Below are 27951 nucleotides of genomic sequence, written 5' to 3' on the forward strand. Positions count from 1 at the left end.
GTGGTAAAACTAACACAATAGTTTGCTTGCAAAAGTGCAACTCAGTGGTTTCCAAACTTTTCTTATTTCACGGCCCAAATTTATTTTATAAAGATCTTCATGGCCCACCATGTGCTGTAAACCTTTTTTGTACGCCCTTTCATCCATTATACATAAGATATATATATCAAGAGAAAATTTGTATTAATACTGATCAGCAAAATTGTTGATGCTGATCAGCAAAATTGTCTGTCTACAATTCCCGCCCACATAGACCATTAAAAACTGAATAATCCTAATTACCCCATGTGCATCTTCAGATTGGAATTAAAAAAAGGTCTAATAAAAAATATTTTTAGAAAACGCGATAATGGAAGTTAGTGAAAATTTCGGGAGCTTCAAGGGGCTTCTTAGCTATAGTTTGTAAAGAATGTGGCGGCCTGGATCCGGCCTGCGGGCCGTAGGTTGCTCACCAGTCACCACTGGTGTAGGAAATATTTAGATATGCTAACAATTTGGTAGAAAAAAAAACATTTTGCAATATTCAAATAGCTCTTAGCCCACTGAAAATGGACCCGTGGCCCACCAATGGGCAATAGGCCACAGTTCGGGAATTACTGTGCTAACTCAACAAAAGTTATATATATAAAATAGCATGTTATAGACACGGTCTTTAAAAGTTCAAATGACCATCCAGATGAAGAATGGTTTTACTTGGTCGTAGTATATTTTTGTGTACCAAAAAATAGTATCCAATTTAGCACCACCTAAAGCGGTGATTTCCATCTTTTTTGTCGTAGACCCCTTTGAAAAAACATAAAGCTTACGGACCCCTAACTTAAAACTAACCATACTAAATAATGTAACTTTGGTCGGGTTTTCGATTAAACTACACGCATAGCATGTTAAACTTCCAACTCTAGACCATTTCTGTATTTAAAGTGTAAAAGTTAAATCAACAATGTAACATTCAAAGGGTTATTTTTCAGATTTTAAGTCAACTAGAAAAAATAAATTTGAATCCATACTTAACAAGTTAAACTTTAAAAGAGGGCTGGGAAACATTTCATATAAAAAAATCGTTTTTTATGCAAATAAAAATGCCACAATCTTTTAGATTCTCACAATTAATTTTAATATTTTATGCTGCTGTTGGCCAATACTTTTCCACAAGGTAAACATTTAGTTTTCTTGATACTATACACAGTAAATTAGATTAATATGTATTCTTCATTATCTTCTCTTTTTTACCCTCCATTACAATCAATGGTCCTTTTGCTAAAGGTTAAGTTTGGTCTGTTGCTAATTCGTCCCCCCGGGGACCAGCTCACGGACCCCTAGTTGGGAACCATCGGCCTAAGGCAATCGGACCTGTGGGGTATATGCATTATACAACCTGCGGCCGGTTGGCCATATGCTGCCGGCATGGTGAAAATATGTGACAATCGGCAGGATTTAGTTTTCGGTACCGGTATGTGTATAATAAGAATGGCCTACTTCGACGAGTAGGCCTATAGTTTGTACAAAATAAACCATTTTATTTTGGCGAATCGCGGAGTCAATTCGTCTGAACTAAATCTGCAAATGTCGCGATGCAAATAAGAGCACAGATAATATTTGATACGTTCTATCTTATTTCGGCCTCGCAACTTCCAACTCTGTTAACACTGTTTCAGTTTAACGCAGGGCTTGGAAGTCGGAGCCGGGAGTCGGGACACGACGAATTCGATTTATGTAGCTCAAGTCGGATTAGGGACTCGGGACTCGAGTAAGATTACGTAGGCCTATTTAAGACGTCCCTAGATTCAATGAAAATGTTTTTTGTTTGATTTTTCTAATCAATGAAATTGTCGGAAACCTTACTCATATGCGCCAAGATTCGAAACCGACAAGGCCGCGAACTGTAAACAATAAAGGTTGAATAGCATATTATGCTGGAATATTTTCCAATTACCTACTGTGGGTGGATGAGTTGTATATGACACCCTTGTGAGTGGATTGCTATATATCTACCCAGTTTTATTTCTGTAAATAAGTGGAATACAGCTATAGAGTCGTGAATTGTGGAATAAAAATGCAGTGTTGTAAAGACTTAAGTCAATGACTTGACTTGACTTAAGTCTTTCAGACGAATGAGTTGACTTAATTTTAGTCGTTTGGACAAAAGACTTGCGTTAAAATGAAGTGTTATTTATTTATCCTTTTACTTTGTGTTTCTCTTTTTATATGTTGTGTAGCAGCTTGGAAGTGTGATCGGGTCAACCCAGCATGGTCAGTTGTGACGTCATCACGCCTGCTTAAATGTGTGTTATTTAACCTGTCAGCATATTCTTTGGACGCTTTGTGAATTTTGCAGAATTTTCTTTTTTGTATTTTGTGTTAAATCGCGTTATGCTTTTTTTTTTCTTTTATAGCAATTGGCATAGTTATGCCACGTAAAATAAACTTATTGACATCAGGTGTTAAGTATTACACTGAGTCTATTTTATGCAATAACAGTCACATATACTGTTCACCAGGGCTGCGGAGTCGGAGTCGGACTCGGGACTCGAGGAGTCGGTTTGTTTTGCTGGAGTCGGCTCGGGTAAGACCTTGTAAAACTACCCGAGTCCCGATTCCGACATGTGCATGTGCAGTACCAAATTTTAAAACTGATATGGCCGCCTACTGAAAATTGCAAAGGTGGAATAGCATACGATGAAATATTTTCCAACCATATATCGTCAGTGAATAAATTATACGACACCCCTATAAGTGAATTGCCTAATATCCACGTTATTTTAGTTACGTAAATTGGCGGAATACAGGCTGTAGGGTAAGGGCCGGACTGGGGACTCGACAAAATCGCTCATTTCACCGGAGTCAGACTCGGGTTTATTTGTTTGGCCAGAGTCGGACTCGGGTTATTTTTAACCAACTCCGCAGCCCTGCTGTTCACACGAGGAGTCGATTGCGTGCGTCTACGGAGGTGAAATTATTGTAAACTGTAAGTACTGATTTACCCTTTGTTCGTTCGTGTAATAAACGTTCTCTTATTGTGGCCACACCCACAGAATGTTTGCATTTTTCTTATTTTTAAGTTCAGTTACCGGTATTCGCTATTGCTCATAATCGTACGAGTTTAGCCTTTCTAATAGTTAAACGTTTCATTTTTTACGACAAGAACGTAACTTGAAGCTGGCTTGATTTAATTTTGACTCGACTTGGACTTGACTTGTTATTTATTCAAAAATATTTGACTTAAGTCATTTTACAAATGATTTGACTGGGACTGAAGACATTTTAAAATGACTTGTTTACAACACTTACTGAAAGCTTTTAAATGTCACCTGAAGGGCGTGAAGAAACGCTTAGTGAGGAACAAAGAACTTCATTGCAAATATACACATAATAAAAATAAAAAAAATTATCTATGGAAAAGTGTAACCGTAAAAAGGGCCTGTGCAACAAATCTCAACGGTAAACAAGGAATGAAACACTTGCAAAACAAGTCAGTGATTAATCCAAAGTTGAACCTTCTAAAAAACAATCTGAATAATGGACTACGCGATATGGGCAACAAATCTCTTGTTTCAAGTCGTAGACGACACTGCACCTTTGAGTCCATCTGCATTTTTTGCGAGTGCTTAAAGATCACCTGATGATCGATCATCGATGTACTACCTGCGTACGATGGAAAAGGATGGAAGTGTTCATGTCCCTTTGTTATATAAAGTCTCTTTTCCCCGGACCCAAGAAAGCACATACAGTTCTGCGAAGCTGGCTCTAGATTCTTTTGAGCTGTCGCGAACTGTAAGCCAATAAGATATAGGTTTACTCGGCTGCAACGTTTCGCGATCTGATCATATGCGAATTGCCGCCATTACAATCCTCAAAAAGTATAAAAGATGAAATTAAAATTTTTGAAAAACAATCATAAAATACGACAAAGATTTATTAGATTTCAAGTCTTATAATTATAATTTTTTTATAATTTCATTTTTTCATGTATTTCTGGTACGCGTGATAGCCGTACTGCAGGGGTGGGCAACTTTTTACCACAAGGGCCAGTTAGGAAATGTAATACTTACAGGAGGGTCGCACATCAAATAATAAACGCTAATTCATATTTCCAGCTTTTACAAGAAAAACTAATTAGGTACTAGGCTGCAACTACGGCAGTGTTGTCATTGCTGTCTACTTATGAATTCGGAAATAACTTCCTACAATTCCAATGAAGCCTTTCTCGTAAAGACCAAATCAATATAATTTAGTTAACAGATTAATTCAAAACCAGCTGTTAAACCAGTGGTTCTCAAAGTATGGGTCGCGACCCAAACATGGGTCGCGCAGGGTCAAAAAATGAGTCGATCTATAGTGATTCAATCCTGCGCAAACGAACTTTTTTCATTTCATTTTTCAAGTATTTTCAATTCAATCATAACTGAGTTATTGCATGATAAGCTTTTCACGTGGCTTCAAATCTGTAACCTTGATTATTGCATCATAAGTGGTTTTATGAACGTTTTGATGGCAGCCGGCTACAGCATAGCCATAGCCAAGTACACTAATACAGTATAGCTGCTAAGACTGGTGGCAAAACTTTAAGTTACCGATGTGTTACAAAGTTTAACAAACTTAGCCTAATATTTATATATATTTTAAATATCAGGCTAAGTTTGTTAAACTTTCGTTGGAGAGAGTGCCACTGAGCAGAGGACGCTATTTTTTCGTAAAGATGCAAAAAAATCGCGTGAAACACACGAGAAAGACATAAGAGATTCGCGCCAAGCGCCAAAAGAATTTCCGTTTTATCATTTAGAACAGGCTAAAAATCGAATTTGGCGGGGTTGACAAGATCTGTCAACTTGCCCTGGTTTTCGCTTAGCCTATGTATTTTATTGAAAATAAGCCGCGGGCCGGATTAAACTGCTTGGCGGGCCGGATCCGGCCCGCGGGCCGTATGTTGCCCAGGTCTGGTCTATATGCTCAAGCAAAATTACGCCTCGATTTCAAAAACTCACTGAGAGCGATCAACAACAACTATATGATTAGTGATTTGATAAACATATTATTTTCCGAAAAAGTAACTGCTTTTGTAGTGCAGTTTGGTTGTAACGCAATCTTGTATGATATTACGACTATTCTTTGGGTCGCAAGATTATAGTAATTTTTTTTTCAAAATGGGTCGCCTTAAAAACGAGTTGGGAACCACTGCCCTAAGGGTTACATCGCACGTTGCCAACCCCTGCCGTACAGTCATTGTAGCCTACTGTATTTTAAAGGTTGGTTTGGTTGAAAGTGTGTTTTTTTTTGGTACATCACTGGGCCACCAGGCCCTCCTAACTATAGTTTTAGCCAAGTTTAAGTGTGTACGATTACACTAGTCGAACACATTTTGCTTGTGCCAAGAAAGTTTTCAAGCTTGTGCCAAGAAAGTTTTTAATCGTTATCGCAGAGTACCTTCTCTGAAAAAAATCATGTTTTACGTAAAAATTAAACAACAATTAAAAAAACAACAATATTAGCAGTAAACTACAGATTTTTTGTTTGCCAAAACATGTGGGTACAAAGCACAAACACTACAATTATTAAGACAATCAAAACAGATTTTATAAATTGTAAAAGCAGTAAACGATTGGAAGTTGGAACTCACGACCTCGGCTATTCAAACAGGATGTAGCATATGTCTCGACAATCGTGTTCGTTTCTCGATTTCCTGAACTGTTAGTGGTTAGCTCATCAGGTAGAGCGCTGTCCTGCTATGGTGGAGGTCGTCAGTTTAAACCTTACTGCAGGCCGATGTACTATGGTATGTATGCAGTTATCTTATATCAGTACGACTTCTGAAAGAGTTGGTTACCTTTGTTTTTTTGAAAGTGAATATTACGTAAATTGCCGATCTGAGGGCCATAAAAAATTCCTTGGTTCAGCTTATAATAAAGCAGTCCCCATTTGGAAAGGTTTCAACAAACCGCCTAACCAAACCACGTTTTTTGTAAAGTGATCGAATTATGATTCTCTCGGACAACCAAACGATCACGGATAACGTTAGCTTCATCAACTCTCATTGAATCTCTAGTCCAGGCACCCTTTTATCACTGTTATGTAGGCTACTAATTCACACTTTTGTACTCCCATTTTAACAGAAGACCGTCAATTTCTTAGTTTAGAACAGGGGTCAGCAACTTTTTTCTAGTCGCGGGCCAAAACCAAACTTAGAAAGGTCTCTGCGGGCCGCACAAATGTTAACTAAGGATTGTGTTATCAAACTGTTAGAGCAACTGTCAATCAGGCGGGCCTCGGATATTTTTTGCATTTAAAAACGTTTTAATTACACTACTAATGAAAAGTGTAATAAAACTACTTTAAGGGAACGTGATTTAGCTCAGTGTTTGTTAACCGTTTTAAGTCAAGGCGCACCGGGCGAGCAAAGCGAGCACGATTTTTTTTTTCTGGTATACATATATTTCTTTTAAATTTTTAAGTTTTTATTACATTTCCGAAAATAAAAAAATGTAAAAAAAATATGTCCAATAAGTTTGAATACGTTTTCCGTTTGTCCGCGACGCACTTGGTAGCCTTTTACGGTACAACGGTGAATCGCTGATCCGAAAATTTTTCGCAATTACGTAGTTAAATTAATCAAAAAGTATGTGAAATAGACTCGTGTCTGATTTGTCTAGGAGACGGCGGGCCGTAGGTTGCCGACCCCTGGTTTAGAAGAAAATTCATCTTTTGAGCAAAAATATGGAAGCTTTTTTTCTCTCTCTCGAACGGTAGAATTTGAGCCGGGATGCCAAAAAAAGTTCTAAACAGGGTGCATGAGTTTGTTACAACAACTTTAAGGGTTCACCAAACCAAAAAAAGGTTGAAGAGCACTGGTCTACAGTCTACCCTCTACAAACATATAGCTACAAAATGATAGCTGAAGGGAGTATCTGCAGTATATATATGGCTTAATATGCGTTGAACAGTACAAATAAACTGTGACTATATCACCTGGTTTATTGTCTGATGGTGCACAGTTTACCGAATGCTGAGAAAATTCTGAGCAATTTTTGGTCACTGAATTAGATAGACATCTTATTTTATACGATTACGTATTGCGTATATGCTTGAGTTGTTCAGGTCACAGGTCAGCAAACGATGCATTCTGGATTAACGCATCAGTAGTCTTTACACAGAAACAATTCAATGAGTGTTACGTCTTATTTACCAGCAGTGCTGCGGATTTTCATGCATCCACCACTTGATCATTGCTTTTAAGCTAGTGATGGCTGTATAAACTTCACTGCAAGGCTTAACCTGCAAAGTTTGACGCAATACAAACGTCTTAGTTTTAAACATTTTACAGGCATTTACACTGTTTAGGTTGTCATGTCTGTCGGAATAAATGCTGTTCAAGAGGACCCTACAAGTAAAGTTCTACCAGATGTGTTATGTCGCCTTCATAATGTTGCAAGGTATAATCAAATCAAGCCAGAATATGTAACTAAAAGCAGAAAGAAAGGAAAAATTAAAGTTATTTTGACTCTGGGGGAGGAAAACTTTCCAGGCAATGGAATAGACATAAAGTCTGCCCAGCGTGATGCAGCTCAAAATGCATTAAGTAACACTCAACTGCAATTCCCCAAGACCAAGTCAAAGGTGATGGATCATAGAGCTTTAACTCCAACAGTAAAGCTTAATGGAGTTCTTATGTCTCATGGGCTTCAAGCGACATATGTGGATATAACAGGTCCTTCCACCAACAATGGTATTCACATTTTGCAAGATACTGCAAATAGTTACTGCTTTCAAATGAAACAACATACTGGTGGCTGGTGGCAATCCTCAATTCAAAATCGTCGACCATTAGTTAATCAAATTATGTTAACAGTTGGCCAACTGAACTTTTATGGTGAAGGTACAACGTTACAAATAGCAAAACACCACGCTGCAGAAAAAGCTTTAGTTTATTATGATGAAAATCCTGATGAGTTACCCTCCTCTCTTGGGAACACCGACAAAGAAAATTCAGCAAAGAAATCAAAATCAGACATCACAGCTCTATATGAAGTAGCAAGGCACCATAAACTAACAATAGAATTCCAAGTTTTGAGTGAAAATGGTTTGCCACACATGAAGCAGTACACTATTAAGCTTAGCATTGTGTCAAAGCATTCTGAGAATAACATTTCTGTTATAGGACAGGGACCTAGCAAAAAAACAGCTAAAAGAAATGCATCTGGTCTGGCACTAAAGGAACTTACACATCTACAATCATTCACAAAAAATAAATCTGAACAAAAGCGTGCTGCACCACCAGAAAGAGAAATGGTAATGCACCCAGTCAGTAGGTTGTTGCAAATCACTCAAGCTAAAAAGTGGGAGGCTCCTATTTACAATGCCAAAGAAGAAACAAGCCCCGAAAGTAGCAAAGTTCTGTTCCACATAGAATGTAAGCTTCAAGGTGAAACTGTTATTGGGGAAGGCTGGACCAAGAAAGATGCTAAACGCAAATCTGCAGAGCTCATGCTTGTTAAATGCAAACAACTTTTAACTCCAAACATTGAGAAGCAGCCAACCAAATCAAGCCTAAAAAGCAAATCAGACCCAAACCCTTCACCTGAGAAAACTAATAAACGTAAAGTCACGTTCAATGAAAAGATAGATTCAAAAAACAAATAAATCTTGAAAATAATATTAAATTTGTTAATATTATATTACTGTATGTCATGACTAAACTTCCCTTTCAACACAAGGTTCCTTAAGGAAGTAGTTTGCCTACTAGTTCTATGTAAAAGACGGCACACTGCAAAAATTTAGTGAAGCAGATAAAAGCTATTATGTTCTACGGGAGTGGTACTTTTTTTTCGCGGCTAAAAGTAGTCTTTTCAGGGCTATTGAAGGCCCTACCACTAGCCTCTACGAAAACTTTAAAGTAAAATATTACACGACGCTTATAAAACGAAGAATATACGCCAAAGCACGAAATTTTTACATATAGTTAAAGTTGGCCACATTTAGCAGGTGGGCCTTTCCAAGCTGGGCCAATTTAAAAATTCTGTGTCACACCAACTTTTAAAATAAAGTACAATGGTTGTACGGCTATCATGCGGCCCTAACTACATTATAACAATAAACTATTCAAAAGTGACTCGTGGCCCACTAAAAATGGCTCTGCGGCCCACAGTTTGCCAACCACTGTTCTATGGTGAACATTATTTTAGGTTTTAAAACCTTATTTTCCCGATCATCTGTCAGTTGATTAAAGCAAGTAGTAATAAAAGGTGATACAAAGAACTATTAATCCTAGCAAAATAATTTTTGTTGGGTAACTTAAAGCGTTTTGATGGTGAAATGTTAAAAAATTTATTAAATATTTCTGTTTAAATTGTGTTTTTCTTCTTGTTCACAACTTTTGCTTTAAATGCAGTTTTGTCAACCAACCTAGTCACCACCATTCTGTGATGTTAGTGTTGGGCACATGTTTTTCAACTATTATGTACATCTGTTTTTGTTTATGCAATAAATAAATGTTTTTTCTTTTGATGCAATAATAAAATGTATTACATATGTCATGTACATAAAGGTCTGAGAATCTGTGTTGCATAGCCATACCTACATTGTTTTTCATAGCTACAAATCGTAATATCACAATGAAACAAACGCAAAGTTTATTTTATTGAAAAACACTGGATAGCCCAAATTTACAAAGACAGGATTGCGATTTGTTGATGGTAGAAATTCACATGTTCATTTTGGTAATATACGTTTGTTTTAATCGAGCAAAAGTGCTCTATTGATACAGATGGATGCAAGTGCTTTTTCTACTTCACATCACCACATAGAAACATAATCAGGAAATAATATGATTGGAAAGAAAGCAAAGAAATGTATTATTTGGTCAGACCATCTTTTTTCGCCTCAGTTTCGTATATTAATAATCTCCACATTTTAACAACGAACACTTCTGCCTCATCATCCAAAACCATAGAAATGTCACCAAGAATTTTCTCTGGACTACTTTTCGTCATTATCTAATAAAATAATAAAAAAATATACATAGCAACAAAATTAAACAAATAAAATATAAATTCATGTTTGATGTAACAGATAAAACAACAAGTATACTTACTTTACTGCAAATAAACTCCACCAATGTTGGTTCTTCTTCGCCAATGTATTCAACAATTTTCTTTGTTATCCAGGGCTGAATTCGTTTCTCCATTAAACTCTATTTAAACAAAAAATAAGTTGTTTATGCACAAATATTTAACCAAGCATGCTACCTCTAAAAAAATATTTTACCAAACCTTTTTTGGCTTTGTAATTTACTAGACTTACAGAAAAAAATTAAACAAATTATTATAAAAAAATATGTTTACTATTAAAAATATCAAAATTAATTTGCTAGCTACTGCAACTAGTATGTCTTACTTATGGTAATTAAAAAAAGGAAATGTAAAAATTGGGAAATTTTAAGGAAAAAAATAAGAAATGTTTTTTTTTCGAAAGTAAAACAATTGCACAAATAGATTATCCTATGGTCATCAGTTGGACCAGTTCTTTCTAAAAGAACTCACAGCGTCAACCATGTTCCAGTCGAGGCTGTAGTCAAACAAGTCGTCCTTCTGCGTGGGAATCCTTTCGATCAGCGCTCGAACCATCTTACGCTTCTCCTCTGCTTGTCGCTTTTCGTCTTCCGCACATCTGTGTCGCACAAAACGCGATTAGTAGACAGGCGACAAAACAAAAGTATTGAGCTTAGACTTAAAGCAAGGAAATGATTGATGCAAACAGTTCAAACCAGTTTGGCCTTGGGTGTAACAGAAAGTACAATTTAGTTTAACTGCAATATTTTCATTTTTTAAACGTGTATTAAAAATCAACTAGAAATCTTTGGATCAACGAGTTTTCTGCACAAAAAGAATTGCGGAATCATATTGTAAAATTAAGTACAAGCGCGTATTTGATATAAACAGAGTCATACATATTAGAGTTTATATTTGAAGGGTACCTTAAGAAATTCGTAAATCATCCGTTTCAAAAGCACGAGTTAGCGGGGTATAAATGTTATTTTAAAAAAAATGGGTTCTTGCGGAACTTCTTGCGGAACATATGCTTTATTACCAAGGGATAAAACTTTGCGCCGCCGCCGCGGCATCTAGCGTGCCTCTTAGAAATGCCTAAGTGTGGCCCAAATTTTTTTAATTTGGGAAAATCCTGTTCGTCAAAACATCTAACACTGCAAATTTTTATTTATGTTTGCAGTGCGTGGTAAGCCGAAAAAAGTTTTTTAAGCATTGCCATATACGCCGTCTCTCACTTGACAGGGTTGAGCGCCTTTCTCTCCTCTTCTGTGTACTGGAGCGGAACAAGTTTGCGCTTTCGTGGAACGTCTTCTTCTTCCTCATCTTGGTTGAAGACATCAGACACCTTCAATTTGCGACGCTTGGCGCCCGCAATGCTACAAATATGTGTTTTTTTATTTTATGACGATCAGTGATTTTTGACGATATTTTGTTTGACCAATAGAAGAATGTACTTACCTGGCTTGATTTGAAGACAAAACTTCTTGCTTGATATCGACCGTGGCGTGGTTTTGCTGAAGGTTTTGCTCCGCGTTCGGCGTTGATTCTGAACCTGGAACATAAATAAGTTTAGTTAAGAGGCATCCCGCAAGTAGACAAATATATTAAATAGAAGCGTGTTGTTTAAACCAACCAGAAAATGTTAAAATGTTGGGGCGTAACACTCCTGAGGACACTATTGGTGGTTTACATATAACGTTTTAATTGTTATTTGGACGGAGAAAAAATATGCCACGTCGCGAGTTTCTTTAAACAGGCAACGCTCAATAAAAATATGTATGTTAAATGACAAAAGCTGTTCTCGAGACACAATTTAATGTTTTAAAAGATTTTTTTAACTGTTATGCACACAAAAACTCGAATTTCATCTTAACGCATTCTATGAGCTCTTCAACGTACAAATGTTTAAGATTGTTCCCATATTACGCGCCCCTGTGGAAGGCTGGCGTGGTCTGTATACGAGCCAACTTGCTTTATCAAAAGTCTGAAGGTGCTTACTGCTTAATTATACAAGACAGGCAATGGTAAAATAAACAGGCAAACTGACGGGCAGCTGGAGAAGATTTAGCTCCGTAGAACTCCATTTTTACGACGGGCTGCGGTGACTCTGTAGTCTCTTCTACGAAATGTTCCTCGGTTGTGAAAATCACTTGGTTTTGAACCGGTTCAGGTTTGATCGGCTGGAGGGTTGCAACCATCTGGAAATTGAACAGGTAAAACAACATTTTCGTAAAGGGATTTAAAATTCCACCAGCGTGCCAGAAAAGTGTACAACAGCTTTTTATGTGGTATTCCAAACTTCCTTAAAAACGTATTACTTAAAATTATGTTTTTGCGAAAAAAAAAGATCATTTCCAATTATGTTAAAATAAAAAAATATATATAAATCCTTCAAAACTACAAAGAAATACGTATTTTTTATTTTTATTTTTTTGAAAAAAGCTTACATTAAAGTTATGAAACACAATGAATTGCGGCGATAAATCTGCATTTAATTTTTTAATTTTGAAAATACCTGTTGTTTTTCTTGTTTCGTCTCCTTTTTATTCGTCTTTTGTCTTTTTTGTTTCACTGATTCATCGCCAGAAGCGCTGTTGCTAGAATCGGAACCAGACTTCTGTGGAAATATGTCCATTAAAAATATTTAAAACAATTAGCTAAACAATTAGCTAAAAAGAAGTGAAATTAAATTTGATAAAAGGACGTGGGTTAAAAAACGTTCACTACAATCCTTTAAGATCAATGTCTCTCATGTGTTTCTAATTTTTCAATACTAGTGTTGAATATTGCTATTGGACAATCCGCGAACAATAAAAGAACTAAAGATGCAAGTATAATTTGTTATGTCAAGCATCAATACAAAGCTTAAAGATTCCTTTAATATTTTCAATTTTTAAAACATAAAAGCCAATAGGTTACAACAGTGGTTCTCAACCTTTTATGGCTACCCCTCAGAAATAATTAATCGATTGCGGCACTCCTACTAGAATTTTCCGTAGGTAATTTACTAGAATGTCACAATAAACGGAAAAGAACAACACACATCAACTCTACACAGCGCAGGAAGTTATAATTGTATTTATTCCGCTCTAAACTTACACAAAAAGTAGAGTTAAGCAAAAATCAGATTCCTAAAGATTCTCAACTATCTCTCTAAAACATAAACGCAAACCTCCGCATCGGACTCATCAGAGCCCGATTCTTCACCGGATGACGATGAAGACGAAGATTCCTGCGGAGCCGGCGGCACCGGGGACTTTCGAGGCGGAGTGTCGGGCTGGATAAGAGGGACCCATATCTCCTCCGTTTCCTTGATTACCTGGAAGTACAGAAGCACCGATGTTGTTCAAGTGGCACATGCTGCTAAGGTAAACTATTAAGATATTTTTTTTTGGTAGATTAAAACAGGTCATCATTTAGCCAACACGGTCTAGCTATAGAAGATTTTTTTTATTGGAAAATGAATTTACAATTATCAAAGCCCATACAGAAGTAGGTATTATTTTGAACGTTTCGAATAACTCTTTATTCATTTTCAACAGAATGTTAAAAATGAGTTATTCGAAACGTTCAAAATGATACCTACTTCTGTATGGGCTTTGATATTCTTATTACGTCTTACTACAACCTCCAACCCATTATGCTCCAAAACTTACAGTTATGATAATAGACAAACTGCGTTTGATAGCATCGCACCTGCGGAAATTTTCATTCCATAAAACGGTCAAATCTCACAAAAGTTAATTCCTAATATATCAGACACATTAAGTAGTCAGTTCCTGAAATTAAGTATTCAATTCCTTAACGCAAAAGCGTTTTCCCCTTCAATCGATCACGGACATCTCCAGCGATTCCGCAATCCGTTCTGCGACTTGCTTTACCTTCGATATGGCGGCGTCGGGATCTGGGTGGTTTTCCTCGACCAGCTTCTTCCGCAGCAACTCGACTTCTTCCATCTCCTTCTTACGATCTCGATCGTCGGTGTCCACCTCTCGTTCCCGGTCGCGCTGACGCTTGCTCAACGAGCTGCCGCTGTACGAAAACCACAACACAAAAATGAATTTAGCTCTCTTGCCCGCCAGCGCCAAGGATGTATCTATTAGGAAAGGATATGCTGTTTAATAAGCTTAGGTTGTAATACGCTTTTGTTTCTATAAGCAAGAATATATATTTATTATGGTGCCAATGCCCCAAAACAAATTTCTCATTTTGTATACACTTCAAGACAAACCCGGTTTAAAGAGTGCGTCTCGAACAAAAAATTGCGAAAGTTTTTCGTGAATTTTGTGTTCCGTGATCGCATGTTTTTTAAACACAAAAACAAGAGAAATCTGTAAACTGTTTATATGTGTTTTTCAAAACAAATTAAATGTGTTAATTGAAAAACGCGTGTGCTTGTTGGATAGCTCATGCCAACTTGACACAAAAATATGGAGCATCGAGATAATTTTCAGTCATAAGTAGTGGATACAAGAAAAACGTAACATTTGCGATTCGTTGTCTACTCACGTGTAATACTTGGAATCGAATCTGTCGTCGTCGTAGTCCGCAAGAAACTCGCGAAGTCGCTTGGCCTCCCTGACCATTTCCTTGCGCTGATCTTTCTCCCTCGTCTCTTGCTTGTCCAAATCGCGCTTCTTGCGACGTTCACGGGTCTCGAACTGACGCAGGCGCTGAAATACAATCGCCCAGTTTAGGGAAGTGGTCAAAGTAGGTTTTTCTATTCATTGAAGTTTTTTAAATTAGAAAATAAACCTTTTCTATTTATAAATATAGAGTTAGCTCCACCAGGCAACATATCAAGATAGAAATCGCTCTTCTGGTGTAAACGAAGTATAAACCGACGTTTCGGCAGCGACACCAGCTGACCTTACCAGAGTAAATAATTAAAACGAGAGTGTGTTAGCCCAGCTTATATACTAAGAAGTATAAAAATAAAAAGACTAGATTAAAACGAATAAATCTAAACGTTGCTGAAGTATGCGATATGGTGTGACGAGCATTAAAATCAAACCTCTTGGTAAGCGGCCTCTTTTTCTCGAATTTTGCGCTCCAGCTTTTTTCTCTCATGGGATTCAGCCTCCTCGCTGTCTTCTTCTCCGCGTCGCCATGACGACACTGGGCTTCCGGAATGGCTTCTGCGCCTGCGCGGAGGCGGACTACGTGACTTGCGCGAGGAACGAACTGGCGACCTGCGGTAGATGGTAGATTAAATCGGGCTATTGGCCAAGTAAGGGGAATTGATTATTGATTTTACGTGAAAAAAAAACATACAAAAAATTGACGTGTAACTTAACTTTCCTGTAACTATTTAAAAAATACAACATAGTTTTTTCTTGTTTTGTTTTGTTTAGGCATATAGTAAGTATGAATACATTTTATTAAACTTGTGAACTTTCTATACTCAAATAAATGTGTAATGATACAAATAAATGCGTAAAAAGATGAAGTCTCTCTGCCATGTAAGAACCTTGCAAATACTATTTTTGTTCTTTTTCTTAAAATATAAGTTTCTGAGTAAAGGAAATTTTCTTCCGTGCCACATGTTACGATTTTTCAAACTTAAAGCACAAAACTTTAACCGGCAAGAATACCAATCCACAAACAACATGAAACAGCAGGTGTTCTAGTGATTTATAAATAACAAAACAATTGATTAAATACAAGGTAATCATTCAAGAGGACCAACGAAATATGAACTAAGTAATACCGTCTGGGAGACCTCGGTCTTCTTGGGGGCGATGAGCGTCGCGTAACTTCCCGTCTTGGAGAGCGGCTTCTCCGCCTGCTGGTAGCGCGCGGGCTGCGGCGCCTAAAAACGAAAGCGACCCAAACTGCCGTTAGTTGGAATATTCAGTTTTACGAATGTAAGTGGACGATTTCTCGGGGTTGTGTTTGCAGATAACAAAAAGCACTGCGGTAAGATTCGAACCAAAACTTGTTTTTTAGTGATCAACAGGCAACTAATATTAGAATCAATAGGAAATTAATATAAGAAAAACTGTAATACGAAGGGTAAACACAACTCTCTCCAATTAATTTAGTGTAGAATAGTTGGCACCTTATTTTAATTTTTTTCTCAAAATAAATGTCATTTTTTTTGTCTTTTTTTAAACATAAATATATATGTGATTTAAAAAGGTAAAAAAGTTAAATGCAACAAGGTTTACATATATTTGAATTATATTTTTAGAAAAGTGAAAAGGTAACCTTTCACGCTCCCTTTCTCTTTCACGCTCACGTTCCCTCTCACGTTCCCTTTCCCTCTCACGTTCTCTTTCACGGTCCCTGTCTCGCTCACGGTCCCTTTCACGGTCACGATCACGATCCTTATCGGTGTCACGATCACGTTTTTTCTCACGATCGCGATTTCTGTCACGGTCTTTTTTCTCGTCGTCCTTTTTCTGTTTTTCTTCGTTCGCCTGTGGCAAGAACAGAGAACAACCGTAAAAAAATTAAATGAAAAATGAAAGGCAATAAACCTAAACGAAATATCAACATGTTTGTTTTTAAACAAATAAGAAAATCTGCAAAAAACTCAACGTTTCGACGAAATTTTAATAGTTACAACACAGAAATGAAATCCAGCAGCCTTTTGATGAGTGTCTTCCGTTTTCCCAAAAGTTGCTTGCTGCTTTCTTTTGCCAAGATCTGCTGTTGAAATTTACAACAGAAATGCAGGGAGAGAAAGTATTTTTATGAAGACAAACGTGATACTTGGCGGACAACACTTAAATGCTTTTAAAGCGCCTGTTATTCGTAATAAAAACTAGTCACTTTACAAATTTGTTTAAATATTGGAATTACACATTTTTGTTTTAAAAATAAAAAGATTAGTAATTTGTTTTAACAAGTAATTGCGGTAACTACATACTTCGTACTAAATAAAACTGAACTGTTTTTAACTTAACCTACAGTTTGATTTAATAGTATCTTAAAGATTACAATTAGAAAAATTAATTAAGACTTGCTTGAAATAGTATTTTCCTGTTTAGACAGCTAAATATCGCTCTATCGTCTCTACCGTGTTTTGAATGTGCTTATCACCTCAGAAAAAGTGGAATGTATGTACGAATGAAGTCCAATTTATTTCCAATTCCTTTTTGGTGCAGTGCAGAAAGACTTTGACTTGATGTTTTACTTACCAGAAATGCTAGAAATTTGGTCACAGCTAACATACATAAAGGTATAATGCGGTGTCAGGGTTAATATAAAGCGCTTCAGTTAAAACTAAATTTTCGTAAAAGGTTTATAGAATAAAAATAAATCCTTATAGAAAAAATCTGTGTTAACATTAAAAAAAATACCTCTGTTAGGTATTTATTACAGCGCTCTTTAAAAAGGTTTCACAAATTTACTGGTTCACCAAAAAATGCGGCTTTGCAAGTATCTATATAACATATCATTCAAAAACTTTTAATAGAGAACCCATTTTGCATCACCAAAAGTATAAAGAGCACTGTTTTTTTTTGTTTTGCTACCAAGACCTACACCTATTTTATTTTTCTAACTTTAAGAACCTTGTAATAAGCAAGAGTGCAAAATAATTAAATATAACACAATAAAAACGTCAATAAAATTAAAAACCATTTGCTTTTAAGCAGAAAAAAATGATAGCCAATGACAATCATTGTAAATTTGTAATCGAATTTTTTAGTAATATAAATGATTTTGTAATTTTTTTTTGTTTATTTTCAAATATTTACTAATTACATTTAACGAATCAAAACAGGAGAGAAGTCTTGAATATTTTACAAATTTAGAGCAAAATAAAAAGTGATTAGAAGCATGTCGCTCCAAAAACTAACTTAAAAATGTTTGGGATATCACCATTTAAAAAACAAAATTCTCAAAATCCATTAGTTTGATTAGTATTACCAACATTTTATGAACGCAGCACAAAAGACAACTAATTAAAAATAAAAATGCACAAAACCTTTATCTATATGCTATTTAGTAGATATTAATCAATTTAACATTTTAATGCGAATTTATTGCAAAGGCAGTGCCATTCCTATTTTACTGCGAACCTGAAAGATGAAAGTTGTTAGCCACAAATAATTGACAGATGTACTACTTACGATATCCACAGAAGAGGACAGTTGGAGCCTCATAATGATTGAACACTTACCACTAGGCACAAAACAAGGGCCGGGTAATCAATGATTTAAAGCTCCTGGCAAAAGTTAACAACTATCAACATAATCAGAAACCCAGGACAGTACACCAGAAAGACCAAATACTCAAACAAATTCAGAAAAAAAAACTCTATTTGAAAATGCAAAATGTATTTTAATAGCGTCTTTTGGGGGTTCTGATTATGGAAACCTCACCTAACTGATTTAAAATAAATGTTTTCTGTCTAACATTTTCTTATTGACTTTCATTTTGTCACAAACCTTTTGGTTTTCTCTGAAGTGACGAATTTCTTTGCTTATAAAGTCCTTTTGGTCTGCTTCCAATTCGAGTTCTTGCAAGTTCTCCTGCAAAAAATAACTTAATGATAAATAGTCTGCAATACAAGAATATGAAGGGTGCTTTAATCCTCTAACCATCATTTTTTCACAGTTATGTGATTTTAATGTCTTTGGTTAGTCTGTATATCATAAGTACACAAATCAATTAGTCTACCTAAAAAAATGTCTTTAAACTTGGTTACCGGAGACTAAAACTATATTTTATGTAGCTAGGCACATATTTTTAAAACATCCAAAAAATTAAAAAAAAAAACAACAACAATCCAACAAAAAACATGGCATGACAAAAAATCATAATGTTGTAAAAAAATGGTCTTGCCTGTTTTTACTTTTAACCCGTCACGGGTTGAAAGCTTATTTGCCTCTTACCGTATGTTTACCAATGCAAAATTCGCAAAAAATGAAAAAAATATGCAAAACTTTTCTACTACGCCAGTCGATTAGATGGGCTTTCACACAGGTCAAATCCTTATAACATGTTACTCTTATTGTGGGAAATCATTTAGTTAAACCATTTCAAACACAATCAGGAGCAAACAGTCAATGAGACCAGTGCCTTTTCTGTTACAATGTAGGCTGTATACTGATCATGGCAAAATGCAAAAATAAATGTCACATGTTATGATTTTTTTTTTATTGAACTTGTAGCACCACATAATGCAAGGTTTAGGCCTAAGGAAAACTGTTATGCCATGCAAAAAAATATTTACCCATTATTTAGCCCTCTGACGAAGATATTACACTATTTGTAACATGTCAATTGTCACATCAGCTATCCACAAGGTCAGCAAATCTACATCGACATGTTACAACGTAATACGCAATAGTGATAAAGAGCCTACATAATAATAAATTTTGTTTTATTTTTTATAACCACGCAAAATTAAGATTTTTTTTATTGCAGTTTTGATTGATTTACATCTCCTGGGCACTACTGCGCTCAATGGTTGTAACCACTGGTGATGAAAGTGGGTTCGGAGAGCGTTTTTAAACATCCTGGATTTTTAGTAGCCCTGAAATTCAACCTTGTTATTGATAAATGTGCAAATTAAATTCTGTGATTCCAACTTTCCTGAAATTACTATATAGACCCGAGCCCATAGAATCCCAAAACTATGTTTTTTAGGTTTTATACAATTTTTTTCAAATTATTGTTTGGTTTTGCCCATTTCAAACGAATCGTTTTTAACCTTAAGGTGCAAAAATAAAGTTTTAAAAGGCAAAATGGTTAGTTACTGTCTAGAAAATAACGCCCTGGAGTTTTATTGTAACTTTTTCTGCTATTAAACACCATACTGAAAACATATTCCTCAAATAGTGCCTTATCATGTACATTTCATTGAACCCAACAAAAAGTTAGTGTCAAATTATTTTAAACATTGTTTGGTTTTCCACATTTCTAAATCATTCTTTTAGGATATAATTTTTTTACAATAAAGCACACAGAATCCAGATTGGAAACTTTGGATATTGCGCGGGGGAGATGTTTTGTAGCTGAAAAAATGCGCGGCTGAAAATAAAATTTCGACTTGAACTTGCGCGGCTGAAAATAATCCATCAGGCTACCGAAAGTTGTAAATTGCGAATTTATATTAAACTTACAGCGTTCATAGAATACTTGAATCACTGCGCAATTTTTGGTTGGTGTGCGGGCGCAGTGCACAGGTAAATATTTAAAAAGTTGGATAGTGCAGCATTTAATATGCAATATTACTCGATATTGCCTAATTTGACGTCACTATACACGTGACCGTTGTCCACTGATGCGTGACCAAAACGCCGAACTGTGCGTTTTTAGCGTTTCGCAGGGGATTCTATATGATGCATTATATTATATACGTCTTATAGACTAGCGTTAAAAAATGTTATGCAACTTCAGTATGCGGCCCGCCAATTTTTTTGTGCTTGTTAAGTTTCATACAGAAGTTTGCGTGGCTGAAGTTTTGCGTGTTTGCTTGAGTCAGATTTGCGCGGCTGAACACATTTTCTATAAAATGCGCGGCCGTGACCGCGGCTGAAAGTGCTACTGCGCGGGGGATAAATCCCCCGCGCAGGCCAAACTTTTCAACCTGGCACAGAATCGTCTTAGCTAACACACAGGGATAATGAGACAAGCAGAGAAGATACAAGAGTATACTAGTATGTTCTTAAATGTATGAACCACTTGTGATTATTCAAGACGCCAGGTTTCTTTTGAGACCCACGCAGTAAAAAGGTTTGCTATCCTAGTCATGACAAAAAACTCCAAAAAATACTAATATGTACTTAACTAGACAGGAGTATATAGCTGTAAAAAACTTAAACAATGACTTCACACTTTTGTTTTTTTGTCCCCCCATTAGAGGTTCCTAGGGTTGCGAACTCCAAGTTCTACGATGTCTACTTTTTATAAAGCTTCAGACAAAAAACAGTCTGAAACATACCAAGCTAACCAAAAAAGAATAAGAGGAAAAACAAGATATGTCCCGAAAATAAATTAAAGAAGAATAGTTAACAGTTAGTGTAAATTGGCCAAGCTTACCTCAACATTATGGGACTCCCTGACAGTGGGCACAGTGTACTCAAGTTTGGCCGGCGCAGCTGGCTCCTCTTTTTCTTCGCCCTGTTTGGTCGTGTGCAGCTCCCCGACATATTCCTGGATGAGAACTTGAAGTTCCTTCTGCACCTCCTCCAATCCGGGAAGGGGTTTTTCTTCTTCACCCTCCTCCGTCTGAAGGAAAGGAGAGAAAAAAAGTTGTTTATTGTACAGGAAAAGTTAAATCATAGTTTTGTACTAAAATATCGGCCTACATTTACCGATACAGATGTATCAGTAAAAGCCAAATATCAGTCGATATTATCGGTCCATCTCTAGTTGATACAACAATTTTCTTGATGAAACAGCAAAGCAAGTAAACCTATCTTAATAAACTTTACTGGTGTTGTTTTTTTTCAGCCTTTGTTTTATTGAATCTTGGTCAATTGGATAAAATTTGTTCACGACTTTGGGAACATCTGTTTTAATCCAATATTCATCTCTTTCAAAATATTTCGGCAAAATTGGAAACTATGAAATGCTAACATTGCAAACCAGTGCCAAATAGATTACACAAATATTTCTTACATTGAGTCCCTTTTTGGTCTTCCATTCGTTTATTTGTTCTTGTGTCTTTGCATCAACTTTAACCTAAAAAATAACATAGTAAAAAGTACATTATATGATAATGTTGATAATGTGACAAATCCCAAAATATATAGCCACCTATAGGGATGTTCAAAGTAGAATATCGGATCCTTGGATTCAAATTCAATTTTGCTGTTTATATAGGGTAATTGGAACCGATATAAGTTTCATTCCAAGTGCGATTTTCATTTTTTCAAGGCCGTGTGTGACAGATTTGGACTGACCACGCGGTCGGACTTTGGACTCACAATAGTCGTAAAACACGCTGACCTTGTTTGGATGTTAACGAAAGAAATGCCACATGTAAGGTCGTCATGTGTTTGGGAACATTTTACTGCACTGGACCAACAAAATGATGTATCATGTCACAAATTGTAATGTTCAGCTTGCCTATTGCAATAGCACTGGCAGTTTATTGAAGCACTTAAAAAAAACCTCTGTTTTTAGTTTTGTTAAACTGTAAGAAAACCATTGTTCTGATTTCACACGTCAAAAGAATCAATTCAAACAACAAGTAGACAAACCAGATTGAACCCATATGTTCGCCCCAAAGTCACTGTAGCGTATTTTTGTTGTCATTTTGTAACAGTCACCCCTAATCAAAACTAATAACTACCAATAAACCTTGTAGCAGGGAAACATTTTAAAATTTTAATAAAAGAGATGGATCCTGGCGTTGAGTTGCCCAGTAGAGCCACCTTTACTAGAAGGATAACTGATATGTTTTTTGTTTTTTTTATTAATATTCAATTATTTTAACTTAAATGTTGTCCTTTAAATTGTTGTGGTGTCATACAGCTGCCAAATATTCATAAATAGTTAAAATTCCTTAACATATTACATAAGAATTCGATATTCTGGATTTGTTATTCTATATTTGAAACGTACTATTCTAGAATAGCTTGGGATTCTACTTTGAACATCCCTAGCCATCTATAACAGACATTTGGGTTATTAATGCTGTCAAGTACATACCAATTTCAATAGTGACATATTGCTCAACTTTAAGAAATACTTATATATATATATTGGTGGAGACTATATTAAATAGTTATTATTCCAATTGTGTAAACTGATTTATTACTAGGTTCTAGAGCAGTGCTTGTTAAGCTTCTAATGGCAGCAATCCAAATATGAAGCTAAAGTATAACAGCAGCCTTTGTAACCAAATTCTCTTCACCGGACTTTTGCAAAAGCTCAAAGTGAACAAAATCCCACAAAAATAAGGTAATAGTATAAATTTAACTATGATGGCCTTTTTTGTAACCCTACTTAAGTCTTATTAAATTTATGAGAAAATATTTCTCAGAAGTTCAGAACCAATCTCAACAAATAGTACACCGAAAAGCCATCGCAGACTCGCCGAATCTGTCGATCTATGATGCAAGCAGAGCAAGCCAGAAAAACAACTGGCCTGCAGTGAGGTTCGAACTCACGACCTCCGGTCAAGCCGGGACCGTCGCTCTACCAACTGAGCTATGCAGGCTCAGAGAGGAGCGAGTCGATAACAACCATGCGCCAATACTTGCACATTTTGTTAGTACAAGCAACTTCACACTGGGGAATCATCAGTCCGTATCAATCAATGAAAGACACACACAAACATATGTGTTTAATAACATCTGTGATCTAGCCCCTCGGAAGTTGCTTTATGACCAACGATTACGGCTTCCGTATCAATAGTACACCGAAAAGCCATCGCAGACTCGCCGAATCTGTCGATCTATGATGCAAGCAGAGCAAGCCAGAAAAACAACTGGCCTGCAGTGAGGTTCGAACTCACAACCTCCGGTCAAGCCGGGACCGTCGCTCTACCAACTGAGCTATGCCGGCTCAGAGAGGAGCGAGTCGAGAAACAACCATGCGCCAATACTTGCACATTTTGTTAGTACAAGCAACTTCACACTGGGGGATCATCAGTCCGTATCAATCAATGAAAGACACACACAAACATATGTGTTTAATAACATCTGTGATCTAGCCCCTCGGAAGTTGCTTTATGACCAACGATTACGGCTTCCGTATCAATAGTAGGGGGGCTAGATCACAGATGTTATTAAACACATATGTTTGTGTGTGTCTTTCATTCATTCAATCTCAACAAACGTACACACTGCAATGGGTGACCCAACCAAATCCAACAGCAACCCAATTGCGGGTCTCAACTTATTGGTTGAAAAACAATGGACAAGAGGTAAAACGTCAATTTGTTTTTATTATATAGAAAAAAAAACATTTTAATTATATAGGAAAACAAACATTCAGTATTGACCAGACACTGAGTTGTTAAACTCACAAGAAGTTTTTTGTCTCCAAGATCAAAGTTGTGAAGAGCGCCAATAGCACGAAGTGCCGACTCTGGGTCACGATATTCACAGAACCCAAAAGCTGTAATAAAACCAATTTTTTAAAACTCCATTTATATTACTAGTACGTACTACCATATGTATGGTTTACACAGTTCAAGTTATTTATGAAGGTTTTGAATTTTAGTTTGTTATTTCGCTTAAAACAATAGCAAATATCTAATCATGCTGGAAGACAATATAGTAGAATAACACATTGATGAATGGATATAAATTTACCAAAGAAGAAATGAGACATAAAATGCAAAAACAACACTCCTCATAAACTAATGTAATATTTTTTAGGCTTTTTGTTAGAAGGCAAAATTCCACTAAATTTTACAGTAAATAGAAAATAAATTATATATATATATCTAACCTTGTAATTTTCCTGAGGCCCCCTGAACTCTTTTCCATGTGTAAACAGAACCGCATTTCTTCAAGAAAGATCAAAATAGTGATTAATAAACAGTTTAATTAAAAAAAAAAACTTTCAATATATTTTGTAAATGGCACTACTTTGCCTAAATCCATAAATCTATGGCATCAAAAGAAACGTGAACCATCAGATTTTAATGGAGTATAAGATATGAACAGGTAAATTAAGTTAAATTAAAGACATATTACCATAAGTATTTGTCGCACAAGTGTGTCAGATGCTCGGTCGGTGATATTCCCAACAAACACAGTTATAGGAGGATCTTCAAGTACTTCTCCATTATTTTGGGTATTTGTCTGAATGAAAAACAAATTAAGGCACAGAATAAATAATTTTGATTATAAGTTCATAGACCTAGTATCATACATTTTATAAAAGAATTTGCAAAACAAATTTTTTTTCACAAAATGTTTAATAACAAAAATATAAAGTAATGGAAAATGATGACACTTACATTACATATCTACCTTTACAATAAAATACTTTTGCTTTTGAATAAGCAGTAACAATCAGAAGACCATTTAGGAGTGTATTTTACAATTATACACATTTATTCAAATGTCTCAACAAATAGTCAACATATCAAAGCTAAATCGTTATATACTTGTAGTGATGAACTGTTTCATGGTAAAAGAGTACAATAAACAATAAAAAGTGGGGTTGCAGGCAAAGCCACTTCAAGGGATATTTTGACAATGGTCTACAATAAAAATAAATTTTCGCAATTGTAGGCTTACAAATTATGCAATATTTACAACTATTTGTCATTCTTCAAATTAATATTTAACATCATTAATATCAGTTTAAGCATTTATAGTGTTTTGTTTATGGAGTGGGGTGCAATTGTTAACCTGCTATAAGTGTTCAACTATCAGGCTTAGTACAGGCTAACAGAACTTCATATGGAGCTACAACCTAGCAAAAATCTAGCACGAACAAAAACATGATTAAGAGCTACAGTAGGACTTGCTGTTGTTTAATCTTACGGTGTCTGTAGAAGCAGTTGTGTTGTCCGATGGAGTTGCCGTCACTACAGGGGCAGCAGATACAGGTGGGGATTTTATCCAAATCTATGAAAGTTTGTCATATATAAAAAGTGGCTAAAAGTGTATCAACTTTTTGTATATTCGCAAGAAGCACTTAACTGAAAATCAGTCAGCCCAGGAGATAAAACTACGCCAGGTAAATGGCATCTTCAGTTTTGCTTAATTTAATTTCGTTGAACGCAAATGCATGTATTTTACATTGTAAGAACACTTTGTTGGCTGATTTTTTTTTTGAAGTGTTGTACTTCTCAAGCATATTGAAATTTATATATTTTATCAACTACATAATGTATTTAATTGGCGGGCAAGATTCTGTTGTTAAAACATACTAAGCTTTTGGGAAATTGATATATAATAATAAATAAAATAATTTTTAGTCTCCTACCTGTGGGTTTGCAGTATGTACAATCTGAGGCTGTGCTGTAACCATCTGGGGCATGGGCTGGGTCCGAATCGCAGTCATAAATGTTGGTTGTGGTCGTGCAACTGGTCGTACCATTACTTGAGAAACAGGAACCTTGAGTGGAAAATAAACAGGTAACTACACAGAAATGGCAAAAATATTCTGTGCAGAAATTGGCCATGCAGAACATGGGAAAGGGCTCAAAATAAGGCAGAAAGTTGCTACATTTGCTTTTTGTCGATTTTCACCAGGGTTTTGTACTTACAGAAAGGTTGGAAAGCATAAAAAATGCAAAACCTTATATTAAAGAACAACTAAGCCATAATTACTCAGTACACCTCATGCTCCTATGAAACAAAATATTGCGCATTTTCGTATTCCACAAACCTATGGCATTAAACTAGACATGACGAACATCTAATTAGGTAATATTTTTCTCTGTATTGTATAAAATCACTATATTGTCAAGATTGTCTGCAATATATTCCTTAGATTAAAAAAGTTTAGGGAAAACTGTGCATGCAAAAGTAGCAACCTTGTCTTATAAAAATCATGGATTCATCAATCATAACCAATAAATCAAAATTGAAACTAGATTAATATGATAAGGGAAAATGCTTAAAATAAAACAAAATGCTTTGAGCAATACTGGTGTTTTTCATAGTTCCCTGGCAAATATAGCTTTTAATATAAATTATAGTGGTTGCAGAATATTGTTACTTGTTAGGCATTCTAATACTGTTCTTACTTCAAGGTCCAAGTCCTGTACATTTGAGCTTTATTTCAGAAGCAAATAATATAATACAAATATTAGTTGCTACATTCAAATCACTAGCACGACAACAGAGAGATGAATATCATTACACTACAACCAAGTGTGTTTGAGAAAATTAGCTTACACTAAAATTCAAACCAAAAAACAGTGATTAGAAGCAAGCAAAATAGTATTTCTACCATGCAAATTGCACAGTTAGAAATATTCATGATTCTTAAAACATGCAATTAGTCAGGCGTTATTACAGAAATGAGCTGTGCATTAATAAAGCATGAAATGTGAAAGCGTTAAGAATCACAAATTGACAGTAAATGAATTTCATTCACTGTCAACAACAAAAGCCAAGGTCAAACAAATGCCGTGCAACAAAAATAAAAAAACAGACCTTACAAGTTTTCGTTTGTGTCTGTTAATTTAAACATGATTAAATGGAACTGTTTACAACAAAACACTGGCTGGGTATTCTCTTTAAATACTGTTTACAAACTAAAGGGATTTGTGAAAAATAGAGCAAAATTCATGTTAACAACAATGTTGTAGTGAGAAAACAACTTGGTATCTCCATTATTTATATAAAAAGGGTGTTTTGGTATAAGCTTAAACATAGGATACTTTAGTAGCCGGTTTCAATTAAACTTTTACATTTACACATAGCTGGTGAGAAATTGTCCCAAATACACATACCACAATCCTGACTAATAAATACATTACAATTTTAAACATATATATTAGTCAAATGATACATTTGTTTATCATTATAAGAAATTTAAACAACATCTTTCAAGTCACAATTTATATATATTTTATTGAAATTAAATTTCAGTGATTTTTCAAACATTTTAAGCCTACTTTTTTGGGGAAGTTGTACGAAGGGAAAGTACAACATTAATTCTATTTTACAAGAAGAATCATTATTTAAAAGCCTTTGGACATAAATGTTTCTGTGCTTACCATAGTGACCCCTCTTACTGGTGCCATCTGAACCATCATAGCACCTAAAAAACATAAAAGATAATATTGATGTTCAGTTTTATCACTAGACAGGTATTCAGAGGGCTTTAAACTAATTGTATGTTTATGTAGTTAAATAATCAGTGATAAAATAATGTTTGTTTTTCGAACAACAATTTTAATTTTACAATAACCTGATGGAACGGGTTGAGTTGCGTATACCGATCCTGGCATTTGAAGTGGAACACCATGTGGAAAAGACATTTTAGAATGCTATTTATAGATAAAAAGTTCTAAAAAAAAGAAACATTTATA

At 35.6% G+C, this 27951-nt stretch overlaps 2 protein-coding genes across 3 annotated transcripts; one reads left to right on the forward strand and one right to left on the reverse strand.

Annotated features, from left to right (window-relative positions):
* Nucleotides 1-7247: 7247 nt before the first annotated feature.
* On the forward strand, nt 7248-9281 carry LOC146136093 (double-stranded RNA-binding protein Staufen homolog 2-like). Its single transcript, XM_083395994.1, has one exon. It carries the CDS (start codon nt 7339-7341, stop codon nt 8629-8631), a length of 1293 nt encoding a protein of 430 aa, XP_083252120.1. The 5' UTR covers nt 7248-7338; the 3' UTR covers nt 8632-9281.
* A 267-nt stretch (nt 9282-9548) lies between these two features.
* Nucleotides 9549-27931, reverse strand: LOC146136094 (RNA-binding protein 25-like). Of its 2 annotated transcripts, XM_083395991.1 has the most exons (24): nt 27831-27931; nt 27637-27680; nt 27071-27091; nt 25893-26024; nt 25448-25531; nt 24650-24757; nt 24402-24459; nt 23974-24065; nt 21618-21680; nt 21036-21224; nt 18437-18520; nt 16248-16459; nt 15748-15849; nt 15052-15229; nt 14547-14710; nt 13919-14069; nt 13210-13356; nt 12553-12654; nt 12085-12235; nt 11496-11589; nt 11273-11413; nt 10530-10656; nt 10082-10180; nt 9549-9983 (listed from the first exon to the last, which is right to left on the reverse strand). In XM_083395991.1, exons 1-24 carry the CDS (start codon nt 27898-27900, stop codon nt 9843-9845), a joined length of 2754 nt encoding a protein of 917 aa, XP_083252117.1. In that variant the 5' UTR covers nt 27901-27931; the 3' UTR covers nt 9549-9842. The 2 variants fall into 2 exon arrangements, with proteins under 2 accessions (XP_083252117.1, XP_083252118.1); XM_083395992.1 differs by lacking the exon at nt 27071-27091 and having other exon boundaries at nt 9551-9983.
* Between the last annotated feature and the right edge of the window lie 20 nt (nt 27932-27951).

The sequence above is a fragment of the Ascidiella aspersa genome, chromosome 8 (genome assembly GCF_963924565.1).
Source record: "Ascidiella aspersa chromosome 8, kaAscAspe10.2, whole genome shotgun sequence".
NCBI classification, from domain to species: Eukaryota; Metazoa; Chordata; class Ascidiacea; order Phlebobranchia; family Ascidiidae; genus Ascidiella; species Ascidiella aspersa.

What these genes read in the sequence shown, in the direction of transcription:
- LOC146136093 (XM_083395994.1), top strand. Translation starts at nt 7,339, where the DNA reads ATGTCTGTCGGAATAAATGCTGTTCAAGAGGACCCTACAAGTAAAGTT.
- LOC146136094 (XM_083395991.1), bottom strand. Translation starts at nt 27,900, where the DNA reads ATGTCTTTTCCACATGGTGTTCCACTTCAAATGCCAGGATCGGTATAC. An exon ending in TTGTCTTCAAATCAAGCCAG is followed by an intron (nt 11,414 to 11,495) that starts GTAAGTACATTC and finishes ACATATTTGTAG; the next exon opens with CATTGCGGGCGCCAAGCGTC. An exon ending in AAGGCGCTCAACCCTGTCAA is followed by an intron (nt 10,657 to 11,272) that starts GTGAGAGACGGC and finishes TGTGCGACACAG; the next exon opens with ATGTGCGGAAGACGAAAAGC.